Below are 11,607 nucleotides of genomic sequence, written 5' to 3'. Positions count from 1 at the left end.
AGCTCCAAACCAACTAACAACTCTCACATCAAATTTAGTTTTGGTTTTGTCACATGTACAAACCCCAATAAAAATTTAACCGAAGTATTTAAACCTCGGATCGTCTCACAAGGAATTGCAATGAAGTGGTCAATTATTGGTTATGAAGGAATATGGGGGTTTGATTTGTAAAAGGGACGAGAAATTAAATGGGCAAGAAAATTAAATCAAGTACGCAATTAAAAAAAGCAATCAATAAAGAGAGACATTTATGGCAAAGATTGATAATATAGGCTTTCTATCCTAGTCATACAATGATTAATTCATCCTATTTAGTCAACTCCGGCAAATGGAAGAAGGTATCATGTCATCTTCACATAGGAAGAACGTCATACAAGACTAGTTAATCATATCACAATAATAAACAAGAATTTATCCTATTACGTCATCCCCGACGATGGAAGAAAGTATCATATTATCCTCACACTCGAAGAAAGTCTAATAAGACTAGCTAATCTCAATCCAAAAGTCCTAATCAACTTACTAATTGAATTAGCAAAAAATTAGCGTCATTGGAAACAATATTAGCTAACAACTCTATATCACCAACATAGATTGGGTTTTCATGACTCAAGATTGCCTAATTACTCTTTCCAAGCCAAGAATGCTCAAAGAGCTACTCTAACATCCAACCAAACATTTTGTCAAACACTTGGAAGGCATAAAAGAAAAGCATGGTAAATGTGCAAGAAATAGTAAAATCTACCAACTACCAATTGCAAGAAAAGTAAATTCACAACTCAAATCAACAATAAAAGAGACATCAAACATCAAATTTCATTAAAGGAGATTCAAGTCCAACATGAGTACATGAACATAAAAAAGGCATGAAAGTAAAATTAACAAGAGAACCAAGAAGAATTGAAGCATTAGAACAAGAAATTTTAAAGGAAACAAGATGAAATCAAGTAATCAAATGTAGATCTAAGAGAAATTAACCTAATACTAACCTAATTCTAGAGAGAAGATGGAGCTTCTCTCTCTAGAAAACTAACTAAAGGCTCATCATGACTAAGTGCTCCCTCCTTTGTCCAAACTTGAATCATGCATGAAATAGCCTCAGGAATGAGTTGGATTTGGGCCTAGGCAGCTCAGAAATCGCCCCCAACATTTTCACTTTAATGAGGTCACGTGCGAGTATCGACGCGTATATGTGGGTCACGCGTACGCATCGCTTGGCATTTTTCCATCCACGCGTACACGTCGTGTACGAGTACGCGTTGCCATGCGACTTCATATCTACGCGTGCGCGTCCATGAATGCACACCAAATCCTTATTTTTTCATGAGTTCTCCACTTTGTATGCTTTCCTCTTCACTCCTTTGATCCATTCCTAGCTCTTTTCAACCTGAATTCACTAACAAACACATCAAGGCATCTAGTGGAATCAAAGGTGAATAAAAATTACCAATTTAAGGACCTAAAAAGCATGTTTTTACACTTAAGCACAAATTCAAGGAGAATTACAAAAGCATGCTATTTCATTGAATAAATGTGGCAAAAGGTGATAAAATCCCCCCAAATTAAGCAGAGGATAAACCACAAAATTGGGGTTTATCAAACCTCCCCACACTTAAACTAAGCATGTCCTCATGCTAAACTCAAGAAAGAGACAAAGGGTATCAACATTTATTCAATGTAAACTACCTAGATGCAACTTATCTAAATGAAACTATCTATATGAATGCAATCACTTGGTCAAAACAAATCACTTCCAAGGAAACATATGTAAGCATAAGGGCTAAAGCACTAGGAATCAATTCAAACCAAACCAAACCCACAATTGTATTGAATTATCAAAAAGATTTTACAAACTTGCATGAAGAAGAATGATCATGGTGAAAACATGTAATTGAGCAATCGAACCCTCACTGGATGTGTATCCGCTCTAGTCACTCAAGTGTTTAGGGTTGTATCACTCAATTCTCCCCTAATCATGCTTTCCAAGATTTGTTTTTTATCTAACAATCAACAATTATTCAATGCATGCATACAAATATCATGAGGGCTTTTCCATAGGTTGTAATGGGGTTAGGGTCAAGGTAGGGTCATATATGGTTAAGTGGACTAGAATTTGAATCTTTGATTAACCTAAACTTCTCACCTAACCTATATAACGACCTATACAATTTAGAAGCTAACCTAACTACCTATTCTTCAGTTTTCTACACACTCATGCATTCTCTTTTGGATTACAACTCATATGCATTGATTCTTATTGAGCTTTACCCGGGGCATTTTGTCCCCTTCTTATTGCTTTTCTTTTTCTTTCTTTTTTTTTTTGATATATATAATTTTTTCTTTATTTTGTATTTTTTTTTTTGCAATAAAGTATATACAAAAGTATCAATACATATGGTTTTACATTTAATGCATGTGTATGTACCCAATTCCCAAAATTTTGACAAAAAATGCAAAGATACACTTTCATCCCAACCAATATTCCCAACTCTCCCAAACTTGAATGATAAGCACTCTCACTAGCCTAAGCTAATCAAAGATCCAAACAAGGGACATATATTATTTTTTACTTAAGGCTTGTAATGTGCTAACATTAAGAACAAATGGGTTAAGCATAGGCTCAAAATTGGTTACAATGGAAGACAAAATGTAGGCTATTTGGATAAGTGAGCTATTTGAAACAATGGCCTCAATCATATAAGTGCATGTATACACAAAATAATAGACATATAGAATCCAACAAATCAAAGATTACAATTATAGAAAGAGAATAATGCACACAAGAATGAAAATAAGTGGTTATATGATGTAACCACACCATTAGGCTCAAATCTCACATGCTTGTGTTCTTAGCTCAAAAACATGATCTACAATGTGTATAATTCAAACAAGTTTTAAAAATTTTTTTAATCAATTGGGGTGCCTAAAGATGAATTTCTTAGAAAATATCATGATTTTGACTAAGCTTAATATATATACATATGCAATGCAACCAAAAATCCTAAAAGACCTAAAAATGAGATGCAAAAGTATTGGGATTAGAAATTTGTCACCCAACAAATTGCCGAGTGGTCGGACGACCTCCCCACACTTAAAAGTTTGCACCGTCCTCGGTGCATTCAAAGAGGAGCAAGGGGTATGGTAACTTTCCTAGTTGCCACCTTCAGCTGGTGGGTCAACCGGTTGCTGCGTGTTCTTCTCCGGCATCCATTTTTGCTTATGGGGACTCCTCCATAAAAAATAGAAAGGAGAATAGTAAGAAAAATAAATGCAAAAGTAAGGAAGCGTAAATTGTTGGGATGAGGTAAAAAACACTAGAATGGAGTGAGTGAATTATTGTGACATTAATGAAAAATAGGTGTGTGGGTCCTAGATTGCATGCGGTTTAGAACTCATACCCTAGTATTTAAAAGCTATGTCACAATTATACAAAAGAAAGCATTCGCTTCACTCATTCTAGTGTGCTTGAGATACTTCAAAAGACTTGTAAGTTAAGATAAGCAAACAATTAATGAAGAAGCATGAAAGCATCCAAGCAATTAATCAAGCAATTGTGAAATGGATAACAGATAGACATTGGTTGATGTGTAAGTAAACTTAGTGAACAAAATGGTATATGAAACTTACACAACACTCAATGACACATATTGAAGTTGTTGCAACACCTAAGTGACATAAGGGTGGAAGACATGGGTGCTATGGAACTTAGAAAAAGAGACGTAAGAGTTAAAATCAATCACATAGCAGGCATGGTCCACAAAGCTTGAAAAGCTCAAAAATATGTCACCAGGTAAGCTTTTGATTCGATTTTACAATTCCAAAATCTCAATGCATGAAATAGGTGATGTTCAATCCTAAACAAGCACCCTAAAAAAATGCATTCATAATGTACAATTGCCTAACAATGGATGATGAATGCATGGTGGCCAAAACATGCAATTCAAAAGAGTTAAGAAGTTTAAAGGCAATGTAACATGTATTTGGTATTCACAAATGTTGAACATGAAAACTCAAAACCAAGTACCTAAATGTGTCCTCAACAAAGAAATCCAACAATGAAAATTAAAAACAATGATGTTAAAAGAACATCTCATCAATAATCAGCAGCAAGAAACAGTAACAAGATTAATAATCCAACACTTATAATGAAAAATAGAAAAATAACAAAATTAAACTAAATAACTACTAATCAACTAACTAAAAGAAATGGTTATAGGTGGTGTTTAGTAGTGTTGGATGATGGTTGAAGAGGAGAAAGAATAGAAGAAAAGAAAGAAGAAGGCAAGAAATGGAAAGAAGAGAAGAAAAGAAGAAGGTTGATGCAGGGCAATCCACACGTACGCGTAGAGGGACGTGTGCGCGTGGTGAGGTTAAATGGAATCGACGCGTACGCGTAGGTCACGTGTACGCGTGGTGTGTTATTCAGAAAAAATGACGCGCACGCGTACGCGTGGGTAGAGTTGTGCCTCAGGCACAAAGTTGGCATGAGGTGGGGGGCATAGCTCTCGGTTTCATGTATGGAGGGGTGAAACTTCTGAATTCACGTTCCTTCAGAGATTCCCGTTGCCAAACTCAATGCAACTGCAGAGAACATTGCAATGCTCATCATTGGCAGGGTCCTTCTTGGAGGAGGCATTGGCTTTGGCAACCAAGCTGTACCCTTGTATCTTTCTGAAATGGCTCCGGCAAGGAATCGAGGAGCAGTCAACAGACTCTTCTTTCAGTTCACAACCTGTTTTGGAATCTTGGTTGCAAACCTCATCAACTATTTTACTGACGAAATACATCCCCATGGATGGAAAATCTCGATGGGCTTGGCGGCTATTCCGGCACTTCTGATGCTTGTTAGAGGTATTTTCTGTGCCGAGACACCTAACAGTCTTGTGGAACAAAGAAGGTTCGAAGAGGCAAGAAAAGTATTGGAGAAAGTAAAAGGGACTAAGAATGTTGATGCCGAATATCAAGATCTTGTTGAAGCCAGTGAAGAAGCACAGGCTATCACTAGCCCCTTTAGGACACTCCTGAAGAGGAAGTACAGACAGACCCCAACTTGTGATAGGAGCCTTGGGATTCCGACATTCCAGCAGCTAACTGGCAATAACTCCATCCTCTTTTATGCTCCTGTCATTTTCCAGAGTATTGGGTTTGTTTCTAATGCTCACTGTTTTCATCTTTTATCACCAATGGAGCTCTCCTCGTCACCACAGTCATCTCAATGTTTTTAGTCGACAAGTTTGGTAGAAGGAAATTCTTTCTGGAAGCTGCTTTTGAAATGATAATAAGTATTATTGTTTGTTTATGCTGCTGTCCTAGTTGTTTATGCTGATTAATTGCTTATTGGACCCTCTGGTTTGATCGATTTTCATATTGCTACTGTAGCTTTGGCTCTGGATTTTGGACATGGCAAAGAACTTTCTAAAAGCGTCAGTTACTTTCTTGTTATTGTGATATTCTTATTTGTGTTAGCTTATGGAAGATCTTGGGGTCCACTAAGATGGTTGGTTCCTAGAGAGCTCTTCTCATTGGAGATAAGATCAGTGGTTTACAATGTTCTACAATGTTCTTCCAAAACCAGTGGTTTTCAAAGAGGAGATAAATTTCCTCAAGTGGAACTTGCTTTGTTTTCGGCAAGAGGAAGAAGATAAACATACTTATGAAGATAATTAAGCCAACAAACAGCAAGAAGATCCCATATTTGAGGTGGCAAAGTGACATGAGAAACAACTATGCCACAAGTGCAGTGAAGATCGTGTTGACACACACCACTATACTCTGTGCTACTGATCTTATCTTCAATGGGAAGAGCTCTCTAGGAACCAACCATCCTAGTGGACCCCAAGATCTTCCATAAGCTAACACAAATAAGAATATCACAATAATAAGAAAGTAACTGACGCTTTTAGAAAGTTCTTTGCCATGTCCGAAATTCAGAGCCAAAGCTACAGCAGTAGCAATCTGAAAATCAACCAAACCAGAGGTCCAATAAGCAATTAATCAGCATAAACAACTAGGACAACAGCATAAACAAGCAATAATACTTACCATGCAGCATATCATTTCAAAACCAGAAAGAACTTCCTTCTACTAAACTTGTCGACTAAAAACATTGAGATGACTGTGGCGACGAGGAGAGTTCCATTGGTGATAAAAGATGAAAACAATGACGCATTAGAACCAAACCCAATACTCTAGAAAATGAGAGGAGCATAAAAGAGGATGGAGTTATTGCCAGTTAGCTGCTGGAATGCCGGAACCCCAAGGCTCCTATCACAAGTTGGGGTCTATACTTCCTCTTCAGGAGTGTCCTAAAGGTGCTAGTAACAGCATGTGCTTCTTCACTGGCTTCAACAAAGATCTTGATATTCGGCATCAACATTTTTAGTCTCTCTTACTTTCTCCAATACTTTTCTTGCCTCGTCGAACCTTCCTTGTTCCACAAGACTGTTAGGTATTTCGGCACAGAAAATACTTCCAACAAGCATCAGAAGTCCCGGAATAGCTGACAAGCCCAGCAAGATTCTTCGTCCATGGGGATGTATTTCGTCAGTAAAATAGTTGATGAGGTTTGCAACCAAGATTCCAAAACAGGTTGTGAACTGAAAGAGTTGGTTGACTGCTACTCGAATCCTTGCTAGAGCCATTTCAGAAAGATACAAGGGTACAACTTGGTTGCCAAAGCCAATGCCTCCTCCAAGAAGGACCCTGCCAATGATGAGCATTGCAATGTTCTATGCAGCTGCATTGAGTTTGGCAACTTAGTCGGGAATCTCTGAAGGAACGTGGCCAAGAAACCTAGCACGCTTCCCACTGCCATGAAGAATGCGAAGAGCGTGTTTGCTTGTCGGATTTTTTGTTGGTTCGCTGACGACAAGGTCACCAAAGAAGGCTCAACTGGGGACCTGGATCATGTTGATTGACGTGTCCAACATCAAGAACCCAATCATAAAGATGGCTGTGGTGTGTGGCCGAGGTTCCGTATAGGAGAGGGAGTCTTAAAAGGCGTAGCCGATGTCTGCGGAGAAGCTAATCATCAAAAGAGCTCTGGTGAGGGTAACGGCACCGGCAAGGATAAAAGGACGGTGGCGCCTGAGTTTACAAGTGCATCGTCTACTCTAGTAACGGAGGATGGGCTCGAGAACCAAGCTGAAAATGGGGCCGCCGAGCTAGACGAGAGAGATCCATCTTATCAGGTACTCCGAAAATCTAGTAGGTAGATATTAGCATTGATAGCTCTACAGCCGAGACAAAGTAGATTCCGCGGCGATGATGGCCACCATGACTAGCTTACAGACTAGTAGGGGTGGAAACAGGCCAGGCCAGGCCAGGCCAGGCTTTGCTCTTAACAGGCCTGACCTGTCATACAGTTGATTGGCCTGAGCCTGGCCTGCAGCCTGTTATAGGCTCTTTATAAAGTACTAGGCCTGGCCTGTTATTCAGCCTGGCCTGGCCTGAAGCCTGTTAAAAGGCTTGCTAATTTTTTTTTACAAAAATAAAAATATTATTTAAAAAATTATTTTTTAATAAAAATAGTTATATGTAATATGTCATATATTTAATATTTGTAAAAAATTTTAAACTTTTAACATATTTAAAATATATAAAAATATTTATAATAAAATATAATAAATTTAAAATATCTCATACTTTTATTAATAATAAATAATTATTTATATATTTAACTATATTTTAACAGGCCCAGGCAGGCCTGACAAGCCTATAAGGCTAATTAGTAAGCCTGGGCCTGGCCTATTAATGTATTAAGGCTTTTAAAAGAGCCTGGGCCTGTACCTATTTTATAACAGGCCAGGCCAGGCCAGGCCAAACACAGGCCAGGCTGCAGGCCCCTGGCAGGCCGCCTGGCCTTTTTCCACCCCTACAGACTAGGCTTGGTTGCACCGGTGGTGACCCCAATTCCAGCTGCGCCGGTAGAGACCCTTATTCCGGCTGCGCCGGTGCAGACTCCGATACCAATTGCGCCAGTGAGCTCATGACTATGTAGTGTTACATTCGAGGGACGGAAAAAGTGATTGACAGATAGCGCATTAGAGGGATGCTAAGAGAGCGTTCAAGGGATGGAAAGTGTGTTTGACGGAGAGAGACAGAGGTGTTCGTGTTCTTCTTGTAAAACACTAATTGGATGGGAAAGGAGGTATACGGTGGTAACCTAAGGATGCAGCGTATAACATCAGTGTGTGGTATAGAGCTCAGGGTCTTTTGATAAATTGGGTGTTTATGGGTGTTATGTCTTTGGGTGTGGATCCCATTGGGTGTGCGCTTGGTAGCTCCAAGAACGTTTGGAAAATTCTCAATTTTATCCTTGATGGTGGCTTTTCATTCTCCATAGCAGTAAGCACGCTTCCTACTACCATAAAGAATGAGAAGAACACGTTTGCTAGTCTAGTTTTCGGTTCGTCAGTAGCGGCAAAGTCCCCAAAGAATGAGATATCTACTTGTCCTGGGTGCAGGACAGAGCCACACCTATCAAGAATAGTAGAAGAAGATGCAACCTTTCAAGTTTGGACGGAACTCATCGCACACTTCTGTTAGCCATTGCTATTTTCTAAATTTAATATATCCATTGACAAAATTAAACATCCAAATTTAATTGGCAAAAAGAGCAAAACAGAGTAAGCATAGTCCAAGAATCTATTGATGTCATCCCTAAACTCTTGGATATGTCTGGGTAAACTCATCCAATTCTTGGGAAAACCTAATTGTTCATAGTGATATTATTATTAAACTAAGAATCTAGGTAGCAAAAATAATGTAATTTTTATGTCCGCTAACAACACCTTAAAAGAATATTAATAGATGAATGAATTCTATTAATAATTTAAAGATAGGCAAATATTTCATCAAAAGAACAATATACATAAAAAAAAGTGCAAAAGAATAATATAAACATATAAAAGCAAATAAGTATAAGATAGAAATATCTTACGAGATCATGACGCAACAATTTGTTATATATGCACAATTTGCATTTAGTGTTCACCAAAGATCCGTAAATATTTTTTATCAATCTCCTTTAAGAGAAAAAACAAACAAACACCAATATTAACAATTAATAATAACTAACTATATTAGAATAAAACAGCAATACCTAATGATAGTAGTTTGTTTTAAGAGGACAAGAAAAAATAATTAGCATAAATTCTTTTGGAGCAGCTTGATTTTTTAGCCAAAAAACAAGAAGGAATAATCAACATAAATTTTTAGAAAACTTAATATTTAAAATAAAAGAATAATTTACCTAACATAAATAGTATACTTAACATACTGAATGTAAATCAAAAAAAGAAAAAGGAGAGAATGACTCACAAAGTATAATTTTGTAGATATACACTTACATTATCTACTATAAATGTAGACAGCTTAAATTAGTGGTAATTGTAAAATATAATTCCTTGATAAGATTCAAAGTTATCAATGACGAACTAATTAACAATTTTGGTGTAATACAATGGTCCTAATCCTAAAATTATAGCTATGACAATGACGTTTGTTAATGACAAAATGGATTAAATTGTTCCATTGCTAATAATCATTGCACGTTAGAAATTAACAAGTTTAGCACAATTCATTTAGCAACAACCAGAATCTATGAAACAGAAATCAGAATTGTAACAAACAAGAAACATAATTAAATCATTCAAAGACAGTAAATTTTCTGTTATTATTTGCTATTTCATTTTTAGAATTTTAGGAATAAAAAAGTGAGAATAGTTGTTTTCTAATTTTATCACCTATTTTTAATTTTTCTTCACAAAATTTTGAAAATAGAACGCCAAAGATAAAAATAAGAAACAAACACAAAAATCAAACTGGATATAATGTTGACTTCATCAAAACCAATAAGGTTGGAATACGATTTCACACGACAAAGAAGCATTCTCTTATAGAAGAGGAGGGTGGTCCTATCTAGCTAGTGACTTCTTAAACTGATATTTTATTTTTTCTAAAGGTAAATATTTAAAAAGTATATTTTGAATTAGTCTTTAATAAATTTTAACATATTTTAGTTTTTAATAAACTTTCATTACTTTACAAATTTAAAAAATTATTTTTATTATATTATAAATTTTATTATAATATAATTAGATTCCTGCAAATATTATTATAAAATACATTAATTTTTTCTATAAAGAGATTATTTCATCTCAAGAATCTTTAAAGTAATAAAAGTTTGTTGAGTATGCTTTAAAACTATCTAAGTAATTAGAGACTTTGTTGGTTTCTGTTGCGTGAAAAAAATGAGCAACAAAATTATTCATAGAGATAAGTAAATGGATATGAGAGCATGAAAAATATCGGTTTAATTTTTAGGTAGGGTTGGAAATGGTATTCTCTGTTTCTTAAATCTTAAGGTATTATTTTTTTCAAAAAAAAATTGATATTTGTAATGGTCATTTCTCACCTGGATAGGCTTGGGATCAAATGAAACAACCACTCCAGCAATCTGTGATCCTTTGAAAAAAGAAACATATAATTAAATAATATTAGTTATAACTGATTTTTGTTATATTAAACTAACTTCGTTATACTTAGTTAACAAAAAGATTTGGATATATAATATTATTTTACTTTCTTTTTTTTAGATTATTCAATGTATTTAATATTAATATTATTTTTTTAATAAATATAGATAAATTAAAAAGACAATCATATTTATTTTGCATATAATGATTTTTTTAGTTCTTTTTTATATAATAGTATTTAAATATAGCATGAACATATCGTTTTAAAAATATCTTTATAATATATTATTGAGATTTATTTTTACTATATCATTTTAAATAAGAAAAACTAAAGAAAAAAAATCTGGTGGTAAATGTTAAATAGATCTCTATAATTAAAAATAATTTTTTTCTCATTCTTTTTAAATTTTTTGTTTCTTTGCTTTTGTTTTTCTACTTATTTATAATATATTAAAGGTGAAACTAAATATTATTATCTTGAAAAACTAATACATAATATAAGTAAAAAATATTGCACATACATCTTAATAGTAAAGTTGACATATTTTTTTTTATTCAATATTTCCTTCGTTCATCTTTAATTTACTAATAATATTAGGATCATTTTCGTTTCGTTTACTTTTTTTAATTATCATAGGGTATAAAAGAAATTAATAATAATACTTATTAAAATCTAAATTAAAAGATAATTATTCTAAATAGTTTCTAAAAAATCACAACAAAAAATTTCATATGTGCTCATTTGTTTCTTTCATAAGAATTACCATTATTTTTGAAAATGTTAAACTAAATTTTATCATAAAACAAAATAAGAGAAAAGATTTAAAAACAAAAGAATATTAATTTAGCACAATTATGATTCTAAAATTTTTTATCTAATCAAATTATAAGTAGCATAAGTAGTTATCCTTAACTTACAAGTGTAAGCAATTAGTTAATATAATTTAACGATAATAGATTTAATATTAATATTAATTTTTTTATTAAATGGTTTCTTATACAAAAAAAAATAATTTATTATAGCTTTACAAAATTTGCAAGTCTATAATTCTAGGGTTTTTTTTTTAATTTGACTTCTGATGTCTTTCACCTAAAGATGTTAATTAATAACTTAATATTTTAATTTTCT

General features: G+C 34.3%; 1 protein-coding gene and 1 pseudogene across 1 annotated transcript; one reads left to right on the top strand and one right to left on the bottom strand.

Annotated features, from left to right (window-relative positions):
* The first annotated feature begins 3,780 nt into the window (after positions 1-3,780).
* Positions 3,781-5,645, top strand: LOC112743064 (sugar transport protein 14-like; annotated as a pseudogene).
* A 79-nt stretch (positions 5,646-5,724) lies between these two features.
* Positions 5,725-6,719, bottom strand: LOC112743063 (sugar transport protein 14-like). The gene is made up of 2 exons (XM_072215926.1): positions 6,393-6,719; positions 5,725-5,955 (listed from the first exon to the last, which is right to left on the bottom strand). Exons 1-2 carry the CDS (start codon positions 6,717-6,719, stop codon positions 5,725-5,727), a joined length of 558 nt encoding a protein of 185 aa, XP_072072027.1.
* Positions 6,720-11,607: the final 4,888 nt, after the last annotated feature.

The sequence above is a fragment of the Arachis hypogaea genome, chromosome 14 (assembly GCF_003086295.3).
Source record: "Arachis hypogaea cultivar Tifrunner chromosome 14, arahy.Tifrunner.gnm2.J5K5, whole genome shotgun sequence".
Lineage (NCBI taxonomy): Eukaryota > Viridiplantae > Streptophyta > Magnoliopsida > Fabales > Fabaceae > Arachis > Arachis hypogaea.
The sequence above is the reverse complement of the archived record's forward strand: the minus strand, read 5'-3'. Positions and strand labels throughout refer to the sequence as shown.

What these genes read in the sequence shown, in the direction of transcription:
- LOC112743063 (XM_072215926.1), bottom strand. Translation starts at nt 6,719, where the DNA reads ATGCTCATCATTGGCAGGGTCCTTCTTGGAGGAGGCATTGGCTTTGGC. An exon ending in CAAGAAAAGTATTGGAGAAA is followed by an intron (nt 5,956 to 6,392) that starts GTAAGAGAGACT and finishes GTTGATTTTCAG; the next exon opens with ATTGCTACTGCTGTAGCTTT.